General features: G+C 35.5%; 2 protein-coding genes across 2 annotated transcripts in view; one reads left to right on the forward strand and one right to left on the reverse strand.

Moving 5' to 3' along the window:
• nek7 (NIMA-related kinase 7) overlaps positions 1–11,397 on the forward strand; it is a 78,916-nt gene extending 67,519 nt beyond the window's left edge. Inside the window, exons 8-9 of the mRNA XM_044129979.1 lie at positions 4,672–4,785; positions 7,640–11,397. Of these exons, the coding sequence (XP_043985914.1) occupies positions 4,672–4,785; positions 7,640–7,750 (225 nt within the window). The 3' untranslated portion in view covers positions 7,751–11,397. The remainder of the gene's footprint in view (positions 1–4,671; positions 4,786–7,639) is intronic.
• A 2,437-nt stretch (positions 11,398–13,834) lies between these two features.
• LOC122839146 (receptor-type tyrosine-protein phosphatase C-like) lies at positions 13,835–19,371 on the reverse strand. Its single transcript, XM_044130517.1, has 13 exons — positions 19,305–19,371; positions 18,359–18,385; positions 17,937–18,206; positions 17,632–17,850; positions 16,899–17,012; positions 16,598–16,735; positions 16,349–16,492; positions 15,924–16,085; positions 15,058–15,260; positions 14,911–14,971; positions 14,697–14,808; positions 14,558–14,595; positions 13,835–14,253 (listed from the first exon to the last, which is right to left on the reverse strand). The coding sequence occupies exons 1-13, from the start codon at positions 19,366–19,368 to the stop codon at positions 14,240–14,242; spliced, it is 1,566 nt and encodes a 521-aa protein (XP_043986452.1). The 5' UTR covers positions 19,369–19,371; the 3' UTR covers positions 13,835–14,239.
• Positions 19,372–22,368: the final 2,997 nt, after the last annotated feature.

Here is a 22,368-nt window from a genome sequence, read left to right on the forward strand (position 1 = left end):
CCCTTTGCCTCCTGGTGTCTGCAGTTGCCTGCTCCCCCCCCCTCTTCCTCCATGTTTCTGTCTCAGTCTTTTTTCCTCCACGCTTTCTGAGAAATTTGGGCATAAAGGCACTTGGTTAATTTAAAAAATACACACACAGTGTATTTTTTGCAAAGCAATTAGGAGTGTTTTCCACATGGACCGCTCTAAAACAAGTGAAATTGACTTTTATAACAAAATGTCTTTTGTTGAAGGGAGCCAACTCAGTGAGGGATCATTTAGATCTCTTCTTTGATCTTAGACATTTTAAAGCTTCAACTTTAGTTGTTGGAAAGAGATGCAGTAGTAAATTGGTCATGAAAAATACCTTAGCTTTCTAGTCCTGCATCACATGTGACATATTTATATCCTGCTGCAGCTGGAAGTTCTTATTAATGAGATAATATGTTCATTTAAATAAGACATATCCACGGCACGCAGGATGTAACCTTTCACCCACATTTCACTCCTCCACCTAAGCCTTTTACGAACTCTGTTCACTTTGAACTGACATAAATTTAACTTCCATCCTACAGACAATGTTGGTCTCCAACAGTATGACTAGAGAACAACATAATATGGTATATCGTGAAAGTATCGTCATCACAAACATCAGTGAGAGCAGCATTCATATCGCAAAGTACGGTTTGGAGTCCAATATTTGTTTACTAATATATTTCAGCCATTATAAACTGAAATCTTTCATTTAATATTTGGACAGTTGGACAAAATCTCATGGCAGCAGATGCTCACACTAGATACCAATGACGACATTGTCCGAAACACCAAAGATCTCAGAATGTAGGAAGTACAGATGAGAAAGCTTAGAGGCCATAAAACAATTATTCAATTCTAAAAAAGGTATCTACTTCGCAGAGAATAAATCTGGCGCACATTTTGAAGGGTTGCCTCAATGCAATTGACCATTTTACCTTGCAAAAAAAATCTTTTCAATTTAGGGTTTTTAAGGGTGCACCGATTGCAGTTTTCTGGCCGATTGCATATTACAGATCTTTTAAAAACCTTGACCTGCCGATTCTAATTTTGGTCGAAACCATTTTTTTTTTTGTCTGAAATGTTGCTAAACATAGCAAGAATGTTGCTGAATTGACAACAGTGGTGTAACTATTGTTAACTATGAATGCAGACATGACCTGGTGGCCTGGTCTGTCAGGTTTAACTGACCTCTTCTGCAGTTCAGTTAAACCTGCGGAAGTTTATGCAAAAGACCTCGGCAAAAGTCTTGATTTTTAGACTGCTGCCGAGGCGGATAACATTGGTGGATAAGATCGGCTTCACTTGTAAAAATTTAGCCGATCGCTGTTCTCCTAAAATTAAGGAAGTCAGCACCGATATATTGGCTGGGCGATAAATTGGTCCGTCTCAAAGCACTTCACAGAAATCATTTTAATTCAATCACACATGCATTCCAATTGATTCTAGTTATCAAACAGTGCATTGTGCTCAATTAATTAACCAGAGTATATTAAAAAGTTTCTTTCTAAGAAAACCCAGCAGATTGTCTTGCAGCTACCATGAACTGAAACCATAGAATCAGTTTGGAAACTTTAAGGCATTGACTTTAGTGGAGTTTTTAAATCTTCACCTAACTTTCTGTTTCCTGCTGTGCCTGCCTCAGTAGGCTTTATATCATTTTCCTCATCCTGTTGTATATTTTTCTAAGGTTGTAGTTCAGATATGTGTGTTTGAGTAATTGTGTCCAGACGAGAGAGGGCCCACTGAGATTCTGTGGGTGTCTTCTTCACTTCCTGCTGGCAGCTTCAAGTCAAAAATCTGTCAATCTGCTCAGTAGAACCCATGTTGTTTTTGGTCTCTGTGGCATCAGTGTTGACATGACAGCCACTGAAAACGGAAGTGCCAAAGCTCCATTCAAGTTGGAGACAGAGGACTGTTTGAGCAGTGGCAATAAATTACTTTAATGGAATAAAAAAGTGTTTTTATTTGAGTGTTTCTTTTCTTTCCAAACAACAACCTTAACTATTGAAGGAGTGCTAATGCAAATCGGTGCGACGGGTCTTTAGTATAATGAAAAAAACGGTTGTTGCCATAGAAAGTACTCCTTGTACTGTACAGTTTTTGACACGTCTGTCAATGATAAATGAAACCTGCATTTAAGCTGGAGATATGATGTGTTCTTTCTGCTCTTTCTTTTCTTTTTAATAGAAACGTCTCTTTGTTCAGCCATGTTCTTTGACCACTGACTGTTTTTTTCTTTTGACACGCAACATAGTCATATACTTTTTACATGATAAAGCAATCCAAAATATTACAGATACTTTAATATACATATATTATTTTATTAATGCACCATTTGTTTAAGATTTCTTTTGTTTTTCTCATGTAAAGTACTCCTGACTCGGCTCTTCTGGGGTTTAGTCATGAGTCTGTCATGGACACATGCATTAACAAATGCACCTCAACAAAGTACATTTTAGTTCTCTGGTTTTTTTTATACTAAAGTACTCCTGTGGTTAGCTGTCGGTTTCCTTGACCAAGCTCTTTGGCAGAGACGTTGCTGGCATTAGCTGTGTCATTAGTATTATTTTTTTTATGGAAAGTTGACCTGGACAAGTCCTTCAGTGGTTGTTCTTGGACTCTTCCGATCCTTTCAGCTCTCTGGTCTCATCAAATGTCCAGTCATATGGAGGTTGGTTATGATGGAGGTTTCTTCTTGTTAAAAATGGAGAGTTTCCTCTGGAAAATATGCATTGCATCAGACTGAAAGAAATTTGAACTTGATAGAAATTGGTTTAGTTTGAATACAGTTAATTGATTTTAGACTTTCGACTGAATACTATTTGACTCTTTTATTATGTATACCTGGATTTAAAGTAAATTTTTTGTGATCTTGTGCTACAAAAGTAAACTGAATTGAAAAGCTACAGCTCTATGTTATTATTGTGGTTGGAAATCTTTACATTTATTACCCAGAATCTCTGGGTTTTTTATTTTGTCATTTATCCTGCAGCCATTTTTCTTCATTGGTCCAACTCACACAAATATTTTCTCTCCATGGTGCCAAGCATTTTATAATATGGCACCTTCACACCACGCTGATGTATTCTGTACGGAATTACTCCTTTTTGATTCACAGGTGAAAATTTCCTCTTTGTCAGCTTTCACACTCCAAATTAGCAGCCTGTCAAACACATACTTTTGTCTCCAAAACAATACATGGACAGCTGAAAAATTGTTGAGAAAATATTGTGTTAAAACTCCTTCTGCCCGCTGATGAACCTGTGAAGTTTTTTCTGAATTTTTTTTTCCTTTTTATAGCTTCTCTTTGCAGGTTTGGCTTTTCACAATGAGCTCATCCAAAGGTCAGAAGCAACCATCAAGATTGCGTTCAGAGTGAAATTTTAAACTAAATTTAGATCTTGAAAATTGGGTGAAACAGTAAGGCTTTAGATAGAAGCACAAATAAAAGACAAACAGAAAACCAGATAGAATAACCTAATGCTGGTCCAAAAGGAAGGCAGCAATACACACATTAGTATGGAGCGAGGGGGTATGATGAAGTTTTTATATCACTGTATTTTCAAAAATGATCATGCACACCTGTGTGTATTAATCATATTTTCCACAGACTGAGAGGTAAATTCCTGTATCACCTGCTGTACACTGTTACATCCATGCAAAAATTATTACAGGCTTCATAGAAGTGACATCGTCACTATTTCCCAATACTGTCACAGTGTCTGCAGTCTGCACTAAAGATTTGCTCACCTCAGCATGCTGGATGCTTAAAACCGAAAGTGAAACTGACAGTCATCCTCTTTGAAACTCTCACTTTTGAAAATCTGTAGATTTGAACCAGTAAACTGTTATAAAGTCACCGCAGTGGAAATAATCAGAACATGAATTTCACAGTATTGCTGTACATCCATCATTAGAACAAGAATATATCAGATTAGCTGATAAAATAAATTTAAGCAATGTCACATTCGAGGTTGAAAAAGCTTCTAAGAATGTACTTTAAACATAAGAATTTAATTTTAATTTGAGTGCCTTTAAACAGTGAGTCAATTGTAAAAGAAAATGTCATGTTGGGAGCCTATTTTTAGAGGCAGAAAGGATTTTTGACCTGTTCCCATGTATTTCTGTTTTGCAGTCCATCTTAGTTTTGTCTGCTCTGAATATTGACATTCATTTGTCTAGAAGTTGCACATTTCTTGCTGCTCCTGAAAACTGAAATAATCTTTTGTCATGTGTCCATTCACCTCTACATTTAAAGCTACATCTCACATGTTCATTCACAGCCTTGCGATGTAGTGCCAAGGAAAAGACCAGCAAGCGGGAACAGAAAGCATCTGCTGGGAACAATTTTTAAGAGATTTTTCTGTTTTGATTCACATAAACATTGATGGTACACTGATCTGCCGTGCACAAAAAAAAACTTTAGACTGATCAACTTGTTGTCTTTCACACGGTCCTTTAAACCTCACGCTTCGAGAGCAGTTAACTGTGCAGAGACTGATTCCAACACCCGGTGCAGCCTGTACCACCTGTTGAGAGTTTGATTGAGTGTTTTACTTCCTTTTTGTCTTTGTAGTCTCACCAGCTCTCCTCTTGTCTCTATCCCCTTTCTCTCTATACGTCTCCTCTCTATTTCTTTACATCTCTATGCTTTAGATGGCAGCCTTACAGAGTCCTTTCTATGGGGATAAGATGAACCTCTACTCGCTTTGCAAGAAGATAGAACAGTGTGACTACCCCCCTCTTCCTGCAGATCACTACTCGGAAGAGGTAAGTACTTCTACTGTTATCTGTTGCCTTTTTCTGCTTTGTCATGAAATATATGTGGACTTGTTCTGTGTTTTTACAAGAGGACTCAACCATATTGGTTTCTTAGTACTTGAAACAAGCATAACAAACACTTTACTGCCCTGTTCTTCATTTCTTTTTATAACTTTTCTTTTCTGAAAATCCACCCATCTGTCTGACCTAGTGAACGATGTATAATTGATCAAAAGGCTGGCAGTGATTTTATCCATTTGGGAATTAAATTCACATATAAAAAAAACATATGGACATGCTTTAGAGGGGAGTCAGACGCACTAAGTGGGCTAGAGTTTCCCAAAAATCATCGTTTAATCATCTACTTTACTTCTGTGAAGACTTCCTCGTGCATAAAAATGGAACATAGTCAGACTTCTGGTTGCATTTTTCCCTTTTGCTGATTACCGATGACAAGCATGAGAATCTGCGTGGCTTTTTGTTTGCGTGTCGTCTTCATGTGGGTGGAAGTTATTTTTCTTCTAAATGTATTCAGACAAATGCTTCAGAACACTGATGAGACAGATCCACAGATGTATGGTAGGTGTTTACCATACATCCATTACAGATTTTTGTTATCAAATTTGCTTGATTGCTGAAATTTTAGTACAAAAGACTTTTTTGTTCCCAATTATAATCCATGTTTCTGTTGTACTTCGTTAAGGATGGTGTTTTATGTCCACTTTTTGATCTCAGCAGTAATTATTTTTCTTCAAATATTTGATGTACATTTACATGGATGTAAACATAGTACTTTCACATTTTGAAGTGTTAAGAGTAAAAACACTTGGAGTGAACATTTGGTGAACTACTAACAGTTCACCAAAAAGTTAAAAAGGTTTGTGCTCATAGTCCAAAAATAAAATAAAAAAACAGCAAAGTGTTTTTTTGACATTAAAAGTTTTGTTGACAATCCACCAGTAAATGCAAAAATATTGTTTATAATTCACCTTTTAAAGCAAGCTTTTAAAAATCTATGTGCTAAAGGTTGGTCTGCAAATAAATGTACTAGTAAGATAACAATATTTTTGGTGTGATATTGTTAGTCAATAAAAGAAAAACTGAACATGTTTTTGTGTTAAAAATTCACAATTAAACCCAGAAAATAATTTTTTCTCGGTTGTCAGTTCACCTATAAAATTACAAACATGCAGAAAACAAATAAAAGTGTTGTTGGTTAATTCAATGTAGTTTATGACCTGCTAAATTCACCAAAAAACATGTTTGTGTTTATAGTGCATCAGCAAATGGAAATTTGATATTCTTTTTAATCATTAGCTGGGACTCTTTCTGAGCTTCTCCAAAACATTAATCTCACTCCCAGTCAGAAGAAACCTGCAGAGTCAAATTTAAAGATCTCTTGAAACTTGAAACTGCCAGCAGTATGAATTATTTTGGGCTAAATCTCCTGGTGGTAAAGAGAAGGATATACTGGAACTGACTGGACTGTTTTAGCCTCTGACTGTTAATGTCCTGCAGGTTGGGCAAAGCAGTTCTTTCTGTCCCTTTTGAGGACCAGTAGCTCCTGCATTATGCAGTTTCCCATTTAGATGTTGATGCCCCCTAACAAGATGCTCTGAATGGTTCTTGATTATTTTTTATTATTATTTTAACCTCATGGATTCACTAAAGTTTACTGACAGACTAAAGTATTTAATATTGTTAGTCAGGTTTCTGTCTAATAATGAGTCTAATAATAAATCCTGAAGAGAATAAGCTTCTATTATGCCTCAGTAATTACTTCATTAGGGGAATAAGAGCTTTTACTGAGGTATTTTTAGCCTTTGTGGCATCTTTATGTGTGTTTTTGTACTTGCCAAAAAAAATGTGCAAGTGTATATTTGTAACAGCAACTCTCTGCACGCACACACACACACACACACACACACCACGCTGAGCTTAAGCGTTACCCCACATGTCACCCCCATCCTGGAGAAAGGAAGACAAAGCGAAAGAGAGCGGGAATGATAGAGCGGGAGACAGGGCGATGGAGAGATGGAGATGAGGGGGGTGCCTGCAGCGCCTGTCTGGATGTAAACAATGCTCCTGAAGGATCGGCAGCAAACTGTCAGCTGCTCATCTTTGTTGTGTCATTTAACCATCTCTGCTCCCCTCTCCTCCACCAACACCACCTTCCTTCGCTCCCCCCCCCACACACACTCTCCACCTGACACTCCTCCCACCTCCCACCCCCTCACTCGCCATGCAAAGAAGCGCATGAATATTTTACATAGCTGCCTCTCTGCACGCCCTCCGTCTCCATTCCATGCGACTAATTCTCAGACCGTCTGAATTTGCATCTTCCTCTCACTTTTTTTTTTTTAACCCATCCTTTCACGCGCACACACATGCACAACTACACGCAACGGCTGATGAAAAGCCGGTGCCACGCAACAGCAGCCAGGAAGTCGACAGACGGTTACCATAGCGACCTTGTATAGATGTGGTTTTTTTTGTTTTGTTTTTTTTTTCCCCCCATTGCATCTTTTATTACCTTTTTTTTTTTAATGATGGCATTGACGGTCCCAGCTGCAGTAGTTCTGTCTGTCTGCTCCAATCAGCTGCTGCGTTTTGCTTTGGGTGTAACCAATGTGTCGGTGGAGTGGCACCGGGGTGTGTGCATGTGTGAACTCGGGTTAAAGTGGATTCATCTGACCAAAACCCGATTACAGCACCATTGCCTGCTGGTTTTGCTGCTGTGTTGGAACAACCTGCAGGCTGTTTCCTCCTTTCAAAATCAACATGTTGGTAGTAAAGCATAATTAACTGTTTCATCATTTCTCTCTTTTCCTTCCCATCCACTATTCCCCTGGCCTTCCACCAGCTGAGGAACCTGGTAGATATGTGCATCAACCCCGACCCGGAGAAGAGACCGGACATCACTTACGTGTCCGGCATCGCCAAACACATGCAGAGCGTCACACAGGGCTGCTAAGCCCAGAGTCGCACACTACACCCTGCAGAACTCCTCCACTCATCCACTCCTGCCTTTTATGTTGGACTCCAAACACAACTTTTGCCCTTTACAAAAAAACAAAAAACCTCCAGAGTTTAGTTCCTGGTGATACCTGGTACATGAAGCAGATATTTTACTGCCAGGGTAAAGTTTATGAAACAGACCGGAGTCAGTGATCTAGATGTTCTTCTCTCAGTAGGTAGATTTTCAATTTTAGGATTTGAATTTCAACTTTTATTTTGTTGAGGTTGAAAAATTGTCTCAGTTTGTGTTTGTTGGCATCCATCCTGCAGCTGTGACTATCATTTACCACAGTCAGTGACATTAGTTGGTAGAAATAGTGACTTTTCAGACCCTTTCAACAACTTCTCATGTGTTTTCAATGGTTTGCAACGTTTTGAACAGTATTGCATCGTGAAACAAAAATAATATTCTCCTATGCAGGCTGTACATATCAGTGCTCCCAGATTATAATTTGTGCCATGCACACATTCCCATACTCCTTTCCACTTGTCATATTACAACCACAAACTTTAGAGTATTTCACTGTAACTTTATATGACAAAGAAACAGAACTAGTGTATAATAAAAAGTGGAAGGAAACGGATGCACAGTTAATTTAATAATTATGCTTATGCTAATTATGCTATAGTAATGTTTGCAATTATGTGATGCTGTTAAAACACATACAAATGAATTTGATTATTTTTCTTGGAATGGAAAGTATAGCAAAATTTTGTCAATCATGTCTTTCTCCTTTATTTCAATTTTATAGTAAACAGGACAGCAAACATCCAGTGACTTTTACTTGAGGTAGTAATCTCAGCTAAATAAAGTAATTATTTCTGAATTAAAAGTTGGTGGTGCTCAACATAAATCTAAAAATAGTAAAAAATAATCATTAGTTTTATTAGTACAGATAATAAGGACACATTTTGCAAAAAAGACCCCGAAGTAAAACGACAACCAAACTTTGTGGCCTTCACTTACGGTTAAACTGACCTTTTTGACCCACATAGTGAAAAGTTTGGACACCTCTGCACTAAAGTTTGTATTTATAATATGCTAGAATGTACAAAGATCAAAGCTTATGAATACTTTTGCAAGGCCCAATAAATATTACAATAAGCCCAGAAACATGAGAGTTAGGAGAAGCCCAACTAAAAGTCATTATGTTCTCTGCAAGAACAAGCAACAAGTAAAAGGTTCTGCCCAGCGGATGTGTCAAAAACATCCATCTGTTGTCTGTACACACCTTCCCTTGCAAAATGGTGGGAGTCCTCTGCCTATCTGCAGAGGTCACATCCTGGAAAGGTCGCCAGTCCATCGCAGGGCAACACAGACACACACTGGACAAGCAACCATCCACACACTCTCATGCTTAGAGACACTTTAGAGACCGATTAGCCTAACAGTGATGTTTTTGGAATGTGGGAGGATCCCAGAAAACCCTGAGAGAAGCCAGACATTCCTGAGGGGAAAATACAAATTGATGCATAAAGACCGCAGACTGGGATTCAAACCCAGAACCTTCTTTCTGCAAGGTAGTTGTGTCACTGCGGAGCCACGTGTCCAAAAAAAATAAAAATAAAAAGCTGCAAGAACTCCCAAACCATGTCTCTGTCATTGCAGAGGATGAGGCCTTAGCACCGAACCCTTTCTGCCCCCAAAAACAATTATGGAGAAATATATTTTTCTTTTTTTAGAAAATGTTCTAAGTGGAGAAGGTCAACACTTAGTTAGAAAATAGATACTTGGCACAAAAAAAAAAAGATAAAAGATTGCCGTTTTAGCTTTAAATGTGTAAAGAAATTCAGACAACGCTTTACTGCACGGTGTAAAAAACTCAGAAACTTAAAATTCTGGTGGAGATTTGTTTTCACTGAGTGACAGCAGCAAATCTGAAACAAAGCAGAGCAATTGATGGTTGATATGTTGTTGTGTTGCACTTTTTTACCCTGGCAAAGCAAGGCTGGCAGGGTTATGTCAAATGAATGTATTAGAAAAGGAAGAATCATTTACAGGATAGACTAGAGACGTGCTTGGGGGAGAACACGGGCAAATGTCTCCACAACACTTTGAATGTTAGTCATTTTGACACCTTTGTGTTGTCTGAAAACTTCACAATGTCTCTTTTGACAGCCCCCATAGTCGCTGAAGCTGTAACAAAAGCAGTTTTATATCTGCTGTTTACCCTTCCCGTGACACCATGTTTTCTTCTTAGCTCAGCTCCAGCGAAGTACAAAGTGTCACGTTGTTCTGGGTCTGTAAAAGTCACAAAGAAAACGTTAAGAACATGAAATAAAGCTTCCTTTATTTCAGGGTCCATCAGACACATCTGACCCTCCATACAGGTGGTCAAGTTCAAGGCAGCCTCGTTAGTATTGCAGCGTTTTTCTCTCTTGTGCTATAAATAAGAGATCTCTGTCAAGCCGTCCGTGTTTGGAAGACACCGCAGTGTGCCTAAATTGTGTTCTCAGTCAAAGTATCTCAAACATTATTATCAATCTATGTGAAAGTATATTTAGTTGACCATATATACACCCCTGTTTAAAGGAAAAAGCCATGATGGGATGTTTACTCTTCATACCAAAGACAAACTGGGTTCATGGGATGGATTACTGGTTAGTATGTGTTTTTTCTCCAGTTTCATGGCACTCACCTAGTGCCATGAACTGACTGTAACTGGTTTACATTTCAACATTGAAACCGTTCTGAAGGTAAATGTATAGTGATTAATAACACTATTTTAGTGTGTAATAAACCCCCTGCTTCCTTAACATCCAATGCATCATATGTGTGTTATATACAGAATCAAAACTTACAAGTGCAAGAAAAGAAAGGTTGGTTAACAAATATGTTAATGATGTGTTTATAGTTACAGAAATACAGAGATTTACAGCAAATACAGTGTTTGCTAGTTGTGTTTTGCAAGTATATATATATTTTCCTTTCTTTTCTATGACTTTTTTATTATAAAACCGTTTCTTCCCCTCAGCTACCATCCTGATAATGCTCTATTAATGAGTATCCAGATAGCACCAAAATATTTCAGTATTCTTTAGTATTTGTCTGGGACTTGTTGCTGTAATGTTTGAAATTTTGGTTTTGGTGGAGTTTTTTCTTTTAATTTGGCAAATCGACATTGAAACTAAAGTACTAAAGCTGACTCTGCAGCACCTTCAGGAGGCAGGCCTTGATATTTCCTGGATGCATAATTAATTAAAGCATTTTTACTGTATGTAAATTCACATAAAGTGCCTTTACTTTGAAAGATGAAGCATATTATACATAGGAAATTGAGCTCTATCTGTGCAGACATTACCTGCAAAGTTAGAGTTTTCTTTTATCTTTCCAAAGAAGGTGAAATTCTTGGTATTCTTGGTATTTTTATTTGTAACTTGCCTGACTGTGCCTTTTTAGCTTTTGTCCGTTTTCTCCTGCATGCCCACTGAAGTTGTTTTTGAAGAGTCCAGAAAGTAAAAATGGAAACATTGGTGATATTTATTGTCTTGGTAGCTTTAGTTGCTTTGTCAGCATTTCATGACAAATGAAATTCACATATCACAAATGCAATGTATGAAAATTAAAAATGAATAAAGCTTTAACATTTTTGTGGACATTGAGCTGACTGAGACTTGTTTTCTTTGTTTTTTTGATACTATATTAAAGCAATAAAACAACGTTAAAGGACAGAGAATGTTAGATTTTCTAAGAAACAGGTCATGGGCATTCAGGGTTACTGTCAGGTTCTTTTTGTGATTCTACAAATCCAACTGTTCATGTATCCGCAGTTCTGTGGGGACAGTTATCGAATCAAAATCAAATCAAATTTTATTTGTATAGCACATTTCAGCAGCAAGGCATTTCAAACTGCTTTACATCAAATTAAACACAAAAACACAATGCAACATAGAATCAACAATAAAAACACAACATTAGGTCAGATTCCGTCAATGAATTTGCAATTGATTACGTTTCAAATACAACTCTAAACAAATGGGTTTTTAGTTGAGATTTAAAGGAAGTCAGTGTTTCAGCTGTTTTACAGTTTTCTGGAAGTTTGTTCCAGATTTTTGGTGCATAGATGCTAAATGCTGCTTCTCCTCATTTGGTTCTGGTTCTGGGGATGCAGACCAGACCAGAACCAGAAGACCTGAGAGTTCTGGAAGGTTGATACAAACAACAGTATTTTAAAGTCTATTCTTTGAGCTACAGGGAGCCAGTGGAGAGACTTTAAAACTGGTGTTATGTGCTCTATCTTCCTGGTTTTAGTGAGAACACGAGCAGTTAATTCCTGCCATCATATATAGTGAATTATGTTTCTTTATTAAAGTTCATCATATTGTTTAGAAACATTTAAATGTATCAGCACTACTTCCTGTTTCCCTCCGGTGTAGGTATGTTAGACTCTCATTTCAAAAGACGATAAAACAGGTGAGCAACTCCAGTCTTGAATGCCACAGTGCTGCAACATTTGAATAAATAAATAACATTTGATTCAGTGTTAAAATGCGTTACTGTTATGAATATGATACCTTTAGAGGTTTCCTAACTTTATAAGTAAGTAAACCTGTGAAATTTTCTTTATTTTTGGCCAATATCGAGCTTATACCTCAGCAGTTCAGATCATAAAGTCTCATATTTGTAAATCACATCTAAAAGGTTATGTCAACAGTCTAGTTTTTCAATTTAGCATTTGTTTTGTTGTTAAAGGACGGAGATGAAGCCTTGCACACCTGCCTCTACTATTCACTCACCGAATCAACAGGAAGCTGTATTTCTACCCTATTTGTTGAAGAAACCACAGGTAGTTTAAATGTCTGTAGTTTTATATTCATTCCTTTATTGGTGTTTTGTGTTTGTGCAGGTGCATAGCGCTCTCAAAGTGACATATGAGTTAGACTGTGCAGTGTATTTCAAAAAGTTGGATTTATTGTTAAAATATTCACTCTGATAATGTTTTCATTTAAACAAGTTCCTGCACCATTTGTCATTTACCAAATGGTTTTAAACAACTATTGTACAAAGATGTATGGAGACAACATTGAAAGATGTTTGAAACATCTTTCAATCAGCATTCAGTCGTCTTGAGTTCATTCCTGCCATTAGATATAGTGAATCTGATGAACCAGAAATCAAACTGAGCCTTCTTGGTGGAGCTTTCCTCATTTACATCCTTTAGACACAACCAGCACTGGCAGTAAAGTTTAAAAAGGACTACAAAGATCTCACTGTAGAAAGGTATCAGTCAGAAGAAGAGAACAAAACAATTATTCTGTAGCATCAGATACAAAAACTGGATGTTTCTCCAAAACTGATGAGATATAAACTGTTCAGTGACGTTGCCAGGAGACTGACGGCAACACTGAGGGACGGGCAAAAATCTCAGGCTGTTTTTGTCCAACATGAAATCTTGTTTTCTCCAAGTATCTGCACAAAGGCCAAGTAACTCCTCACTGAATGCTGAATTTAAATAACTCCTCATTGTAAAGTTTATTTATCTAAAGATATGTAGGTTGCATGCAAAATGCAACCACTTCACAACAGGAAGCAGACATTTTTTTTCTTGCTGTTCTGTTTCATACAGGAAATATTTTTGTAGCAATGTCTTCTGAAGTTTCTGATAAGAGCCTGCTGGCATGTTCTGTTGCCTCTGTGGGTATTATGATCAGTTAGAGAAATTTACTGGAGTTAACAAACATTTAATTAAAGCCAAATAAAGTTGTGTATAAAGATAAACATTTACAAGGCCAGATGTCAAGCATGGTGGTGGAATAATAATGATCAGGGAGCTTCTACACCACAAGAGCTGCTACCGTCCATCCTTTAAACTTCGTTAGATTATTTTAAATGCGCCTTAAAAAATCAACAAATAGGTGAATTTTATGGAAAATATTAGGAGATATGTTCCACCAAAAAAAATCTGCTTTAGTGCCAAAGTTTTCTTTTTGTTTTGTTTTTTTATTTCCTCATTATGATTGAAGTGGAATATTGTCAGGTTAAAACAGTGGAAGGAAACGATTCAGAGAAAATCCACTCAATGAAGAGCACATTGTTTTATTTGACATTTTTAAGACGTAACAAAATTTGTACATATTCCAAAAGTCACACGTATATTATAAATGTAAAAACAAACGTCAAATGTATATACATACATTAGATAAGGAGAATATCTTTTGTGCTTCTTTAGTTTATTTGATTCTACACCTGCAGAAAAAGAAAAACAAAGAGAACAGAGAAACCACAGCGATAAACAACAAATGCATCTATAACAGCAGATAGATGCATTTAGTAACAATCTGTAAACATCTGAATCAAAAAATATATATATTACAAAACATTAAAATCAAAATCTGGGAAATTTTGGTGCAGATGTTTTGAATTTCTTCAAAATTGTCTCCAAACGAACTTGATATTCAAGCACAGACAGCAAATGATGAATCGGTCTTCAGCGCCACGGTGTCTTCATCTGTAAGCGTCTAATAAATATTTATTTATTAACACAGAGGACAACAAACAGGAAATCTGACACTACAGTAAAATAGGATTTTCACAATTAAATGTCTGGTTAATTAGAAAGTACTGTATCTCCACCACAACAGAAAATTATTAAAATTTACAGAACTATTTATTGAAATCAAAAGTCTCATTTTATTTTATAATAAAGTAAAATATAAATGACATTCACCCAAGTCATAGCAACTTGGGATAATGTTGTAACAACCTGAGTCAACCAGATTGTTATAAAATAAAATCTTTATGAAATTTATTGAGAAAACTCACTCGCTGTTGATGTGAGCATAACTTCTTCTTTAGTAACTCTGTGGAGAAAACCAATCAGTTTCGATTATTTTTGATAAATTATTAATATATAAAAGTCAGTGTTATGATGTAAGATCTTCATAAGTAAATAGTCTTTTACTTTTTTGACTTCTTTCGCTTTTTGATGAAGGCTGCCAGACGCAGCGCTACAAGTATGAAGATGAGAATGATGAGGATGAAGATCAAAATGCCACTAAGAGCTTTGTCATTGTCTGCATGAAACAAACAAAACATGAGTTACAGTACGCAGTGTTTCGTTTTCATCAGTGTGTGAAGTTCTTCACACTTTGTTGTAGTTATTGAGCAACACGTACAGCGAGTGGAAACGTTTGTCGTTTCAGCTTCACTCTCAAACACCCCATTGAAGGCAAACACCTACGAAGAGAGAAATGCTCCTCATCAAGGGTTAAACAGAAAAAAAATTTAATTATCCTGAGAATATGAAAAGGTTGAACACAAACCTGGACTGTGTAGGACGTCAGGTAGCTCAGATCTCCGATTTCAAAATGACACTCAGCAGTTTCCTCAACTTCTCTGCCACCAATCAGACGAACGATGTAAACTTTCTTCGGTCCTTTAAATCCACCGACTGGCGGGGAGCAAGTTACTCTGATCACATTGTGCTTTATGAGATGGACTTTCAGTTGTTGAACTTTATCTGGTACTGATACAAGAAAGAAAGAAAATACTTTTTTTTTAAAATCATGGATGCCTTTATGACTTATTTTTAAAATCGGTGAAAGCATAGAAAAATATTCTGTCTTTAAAAAAAACCTCAAGAATCATTTTAATAACTAATTTGACACTTTTGATTATAAAACATCTTCATGTCTGTCAGTATATTTCTAAATGTTTTACCCTACATTTGAGACTAACCACAAGACCAAAATATAGTAAATAAATAGTTAAATACATTAAATCTGTGAAAAAAATATATTATGACAATGAAATGAAATAAAGAAGGGGCATAAAAACTGGAAGTTTATAAACAGAAAATCCAAAGCTTATATTTTTTTAATTCAATTAGATAAATTGTATTTTTGTAATGGGATATCTGTAGGATTATCCATTATTTTATTTTAGTAAGTCAAGTAAGCTGAAGTAAGAAAACTCTGCTATAAAGTTTGAGTTGTAAAAACAATTTATCCATAATTACACAAAATATTTTCTTAAGTGAAGTGAATCGACAACAGAAACTGTCGTGTATTTCTTGTTAAGCATTGAAGAAAGTTAAACTACTTTATTGATTTTATAGAAAGTCATAAACATCTTTATGGTAAATGAGATTTGTTTATCAAGACATAAACACTTTTTCTTTCGCTTTTACCTCCGGGACCTGTTTGTATTTTGACTGTCAGTCCTTGGGAAACATTCTTGTTGTTATAGATGACGTAAACTTCAGCAGTATATTTGGTGTATCTTTTAAGTTCAGTAGTTTTACACATTCCTCCACGAGGCTCTCGGACCGTCTTGCCATGGATCTTTGCATCTGGTTGAGAACAGCAGGTCAGAATAAAGACACTTCAGTCCACCAAATAAAAGTACTTTAAACAATTTGTTTGTTACATTTGTCCTATGGAAAATTAAAACTAAATTGTTATTCGATGTTGGCTCAGTTGATTTGTCTTACAGAGAATGGAAGATCTAAATTAACTATTGACTACATTTTTATTTGTTTCTCCAAACGTCTAACAAAGAATTAGCAGTAAAAATGTTTTTGAGAAACAAAATTATAAGAAGATTTTTACTCACTTCCATCAATGTCCTGAAAGGTGCATTTGTAAGAAAGCTTCTCTAGATTAGGAAGAACGGCTCCGCAGCTCTCACTGGTTGTTTCCCACCAGCCCACAACTAAACTTTGGTTTTCATATGCATTATTGAGAGTTGTTGTAAAATCTGTTGGAAAACAGCAAAAACTCCTTTATTTGTTGTTGTTCTCCAACCCAAAACTATGTTTGGATTAAAGTTATGTTATTTCAGAGACGGTAATCAGCAGTTCACCACAGGTAATGTTGAGCTGGACGGCTGGAGTTATTTTATTGATGGAAACGTTGTTGTTCTTCATCAGACCAGTGCAGCTGTAATCTGTAAACGGCTCCAAATCAGAGAGCTGAATGGAGCCCCCGACTTTTCCACTTTCTGAGGAAACGCAGAGAATTTATTTAATATCTGCTATTTGCCTTTTGCTCCAAATTTAGAGACGTTCAGAAGAGCGACACAGATAATACAAGTGCTATAATAATCATCTCTGTGCACATATTTCTATGTTTCTAAGCACATCTCTTCTAGTCATTTCACTCACCTGAGCAGGTGTACTCAATGCTGAGATTCTTACAGTTTGGAGGCAGTTTTGTTTCTATCTGTGCAGGAAGGCGATTGTGTTTAGTCTGAGTCGTCTCATTTGGATTTATGTAATCTAGAAAAAGAAACAAATATAATCTTAATCCAACCATTTTGGTTTTTAGAAAGTGTTTCCAAGCTGCAGTCCGGGGGACCATTTGTGGCCTCTGGATTGCTTGTGTGCGGCCCTGAGGTGATTGATGAAGATAGAGAATTCTGTTTTTAATTAAATTAGAGTCTACTTATAAGTATTCATCTTTGAAATTAAATGAATTGCTTTTTGATTTTTATTTAATTTCAAAATAAATCAAACCACATTTTTGAATCACTGAAATCTGCTTTTTTATTTATTTGATTAAAATTATCAAAATGTAGCAAGATAACATTAGCCCAAATATTGTTTTTATTGCAGATAACAGGCTAAGTTTTAAATTTATTTTATCAGTTGATCGCAGAGTAATTTGCATGACCAAACACAGATCATGCAAAACACTTTTTAAGGTTTGGATCTACAACAATTTATGCATTTCCTAAGGAATGTCTGTATATTTTCTGTGTTTTATTTTATTACAACTGCAGACTTTAAAAAAATACAAAATAACAATATAATTGTCACAAAAAATGTGTTTTTCCTTCCTACAAAAGTCATAATAAAGTTACTTAATTCTAAAGCTTGGTCTGATCTTGGTACATACCAGCAGGAATGTATCGGGTCAGGTTAAAGGAGGAGTTGTTACAGTAAAAACTGACAGTAAAGTTTGAGCAGATGTCGTCTTCAGCCAGTTTAAAACCAAAGTTCCCGTCTCTGAGCAGTTCGGTTTGGTTTGGTGCAGAAACCGAGGAGCTGATGTTCCAGCCGCTTTGGTAGCAGACGTAACCCGGGATGCAGGGGCTGTTTGTGATGTCTTGTTCATCTGACACACATCAGTAATGTTTCTCAGTGTTGCACGTCAAATAAGTAAAGTAATACTGTAGGACTTGCAGAAGTTTTTGTACTTACTCAGGTTGAGTGTTTTTGCTTTTCCTCCAGAGCCGCTGCAGAATATTTCTGTACCGTTGTTGTCAAGCAGCGTGACCTTGTGCTCATATTCAGTGCAGGGCTTCAGACGTTGGATTTCATGCGTCGGGTTTTTATTAGATGAAGAAATGTAGATGATCTTGTCAGTTGTTGGACTTCCTTCCTCACCAACGCTTACCGTGTAGCGACCACCGGGGAAACTGGTCATCTCAAACTGGAATCCAAACCGGATGGCTCTAACACTGTAAGAACCTGCCCAGAAAATTAGAAATAAATCCACTTTAGCTTAAAGAGGAAGATACAAAAATGTCTCCTTCCTATAAGATGTATTTTCAAAATTAATAGAAAAGATATAGTGAAACAAAAACAAAAATTGGCTTAAAAGTTCACAATGTTTTACTCACACCGTGGAGGCGCGGCGCTTGGCTCAGCTGTGAGAAGAGGAGGAAAAAAATGTAACAAAATGTTTTAAAATGATCTTGCTTGTCAGATGTTCTCAGGTTATTTTTCTCTAACATTTATCATCTAAACTCAACACTAAGTTAATTTTTATTTGCCTGAATCTGAAAATGCTAATCCCAATTTTAAATCAGAAAGGAATTTTATTTCATCTTTATTTTATCAGGAATATTCTAGAGATAAAATCTGTTTTTGAGGAGATCTGGTGTTCAATAACTAAAATGAACATTAACTAAAATGTACAGACAACTAAAACAATATAAAATTAACCTACAAATTAAATAAAAACCTACTAGAATAGAGCATAGGATTAAGATTTAAGAAAGTAATTTAAGAAAACCACTTACACTTCATTTTAACAGTTTTAAAAAAGCTAATTTGGTTCAAAATTTACACCTTTTAATAAAAGAAGAAAATTAATTTTAGAAGATTTTATATATTATTTTAAATCATATGCTACCTTAATTGATTCTTTTGCTTATTTTGATATATTTATTTCTTATTTTACTGAATTCAGCAGAAATAAATAAATATAAAAAAATAATTATTAATAAAAGTGAAAAACCATACATTTCACAATTTTGTATCTGTTCATTACAGGAAAACTAACCGTTATTGTGCTATGTATGTGCAGTAATATGGGTGTATTTAGATTTAAAAAATGTTAGAATAAACAACATTTATTTCATATTCAAGTTATTTTTGCATGTATTCTAATAAGATGCAAGAATTAGTTGTTTTAAAATAAATTTCTTTAGTTATGATGGTTTGTAGCTCATCATTTTAATCATACAGCTACAAATCAGAGCTGAGTTATAGTTAACACTTTGCTTAAGTTGTTAACTGATATAAATAATTTTGAGTGACTTTGAGAAAAAGGGTCGTACTTACATTTGGCTAAACAGACAATCATGGATGAGAGCAGCAGAAGGCGGGGAGCAGAAAGATCAGCCATGTCCAGAAACAGGCTGCATGTGCAGCAGAAAGAGGAGCTGCAGATTCTTAATGCAGCAGAAGAAACATCCACCCCCATTGACAGGAAGAGACTTTCTTTTTGTTCTTTTCTTTGCAAGAAACATCAAGTTGATGGAAACAAAAGCAGCTTTTAATCAGGTCAGATAACGAATCAACAGATGAAGAAGGAAGATCTAATAGTTTCTCTCCTACACTTGGTTTTATAAATCATTCTGTCTGTTCACCCTGTGAGGTTTAAATCTGTAGACTTAACGAGATGATTCTGATCAGGGATTATAATCTATAGATAATGATTTACAGTATTTCCTTTCTGCTCTCAGACACAAGGAGTGATGTCTGGTATCACAGAACACAAAGGTCTTTTCATTTCTGTAGGAAAAACCAGATGTAATGAAAGAACAGTTGATCTGGATCTCTGGTTATTTTCCAAAATTTTAATTTCACTTTCTTGAGCTTGTAGGTTTGTAACTTACCCTGCAGTATCAGTATCAGAAAGTCTGCATTAGGTTATAGAAAAATGCAGTAAATCTGATCTGAAAGAGTCACATTTTTTTTTATTGTCTAAATTGAGTCTTTAAGCTGCAATTTGACTTGAAATTGAACCTTATTAGATCCTACAAGTTAATTTAAAAGGTTTTCAGTCATGCTCATATTAAAAGAAGAATCTTTTCCAAGACAAAAATGTTTATTTTTCTAGAGCAGAGAGAAGTAAGTTGTCAAAACTCAACTTTATGTTCATATCGCATTTAATATGTCATAAATGAATTAGACAAAGATTTGACCTCAGAAAATCCCCAAACTCTCAAAAATCTCATAAATAAATAAAAAAAGGCTAACTACTCGGTTTATTTTTGCTCAGAGTAAAAATCCCATCTCTCAACAGCAAGATGTTAAATCCTGCCTCATATTATTATTATTATTATTATTATTATTATTATTATTATTATTGAAATTTGAGGTTTTCATTATCTATAAGCCATAAATTACAGAAATAATTATGTCCCATGTATCACTCTATATAATTAATATAACACTTGAACTTTCATTTTTTAAATTTATTTACTGAAATAAAAGACTCAATAATATTCAGACTTATTAAGATACACAGTGGGAGGTTTTTCTAAGATATATATATAATATTTTTTAAGTAAGATTCCTGGTGTTTTTAGCTGGTGCTCACACCCTTTGTGTTTGAAGTAGTTCTGGATTGAAGGTAAAAATAAATAATAATAAATACATAAATGTGAGTTTAGCATATTTTCCAATTTCCTAAGAGAGCACAAAATGTCCTCTCAAAATTATCATAGACAATTATCTCTGTACGGTATTTATTTGATAAATTCCTGCTTATGATGAGATTTTAATTAAAGTCTGATTTTTAGAGAAAGTTTTACGTTTTGAGTCGTGATCATCTTCACTCAGACAGAAGTACAGTCTATCTCTGTCTATCTCTGGTTCAGCACCTGCTGATTCACCTGTTTACAGATTTTTCTGCAAAAATAAAATAAAATAAAATATTATGTAGTGAAACCTGAGAGGATAATTAAATAATTAGAGAAGAAGCTATCACTCCTTAAAAACAAAATCAATAGAATAATCCTAAATGTCTTTAGCCGGGTTTATGGGTTTGTAAATGGTAAAACGTGTGTTCTCTTTTTTTTTTATAACAATAACTGAAAATGAAATGAAACTTTTTGTAAATGTCTTCATGAACTTGTTGATTAAGTGTAATTGAATATACTCATTTACTTTTGTTCAAAACAAAGACTTCAGTCTACAGCAGCAGGATAATAAAACCTTTCTGATCTCCCAAATCCTCTTTGCTGCGTGTAATAAATACATCTGACACAAGAGGGAACAACTTTCACCAGGGAAATGATGAAGGCCGAGTTTCTCATGCAAAGCTGCCTTATATCTGTTACTGCTATGTTGTTCTGTTTATAACAGGAAATCTTTTTTTTTTTAAACCACAAGTGATTTCTGGTTGTGTGCTTGCTAATAACTTGTGTGACTGTAGTTTTAAGTAGATTCTCTTATCTGCTTAATCAAATTTATTCATATGGTGAACTGACTAACTGAAGAGATAAACTTAAAAATGTTCTGAAACTCCATAAAACCAAATGTTTCTTCAGAAACCGATACAGCTATACAGCACATAACTGAAGTGCAGCTGTAATTAAACCCGGCGCCGACAAGGGTAGACTTTGACTAAACCATTCAAACCAAGGATTATGCTTGATTTTATAATAAACAAGAAAAAGTCAATATTTTCAAATTTCAAACTAATTTTATTAATATAATGTTAATGATTTACTGTATTTCTACTCAAAACAGCTGAAAACATTGCACATAAATATACAATCTGATTAATGGGAAGGTCGAAAATCACCATTGATTTGATTTGAATTTGGTTTTAGGTCCACAGCCGGTGAAAGAATCTCATCCAACTTGCGCCTCTTTCCCACAAGGTGTCAGTCTGAGAGTTCACCAGTCGACCCAATCCAGACGTACCAAATAAATCCAGGATGTACTCTGCCGGTTGTGTCCCCACAGGACAAGTAGGCTCTCCTCTGCCCAGTCTTCTCATTGTGAAAATTTGATCAATTGCATTGAGAGACCAGTTGAGCAGATCCATAATTTGTAGATTCTGAGAATGTGCAAAAAGAGGCTCAAAAGCAGCACAAAAACAGAGCAAGCAGGACGAAGGTGGGGAAGAATGAGGCGATTTTCATCCCCTGACTGCAACAAGGAGAACCAGCTGCACCCATACAGGTCACTTTAAGTTGCTACTAGAGGAACAAGACGTAAAAACTTAAAAACTTAAAGAACAAGGAACATTTACAATCTCAATATAGAAAGCCAAAATACACAACACCAAAAATATATTAAAATGAAATCCAAAGGACCATGAAAATATGTGATGAGCATCACAGTTTATATGTTTGACATTAATTAACAAATGAACATTAATTAATTAACA

Source organism: Gambusia affinis, linkage group LG10 (assembly GCF_019740435.1).
Source record: "Gambusia affinis linkage group LG10, SWU_Gaff_1.0, whole genome shotgun sequence".
Taxonomy (NCBI): Eukaryota; Metazoa; Chordata; class Actinopteri; order Cyprinodontiformes; family Poeciliidae; genus Gambusia; species Gambusia affinis.

What these genes read in the sequence shown, in the direction of transcription:
- LOC122839146 (XM_044130517.1), bottom strand. Translation starts at nt 19,368, where the DNA reads ATGGCTGATCTTTCTGCTCCCCGCCTTCTGCTGCTCTCATCCATGATT. An exon ending in CTTTCAGGACATTGATGGAA is followed by an intron (nt 16,086 to 16,348) that starts GTGAGTAAAAAT and finishes GTTCTCAACCAG; the next exon opens with ATGCAAAGATCCATGGCAAG. An exon ending in TGACGTCCTACACAGTCCAG is followed by an intron (nt 14,972 to 15,057) that starts GTTTGTGTTCAA and finishes CTCTCTTCGTAG; the next exon opens with GTGTTTGCCTTCAATGGGGT.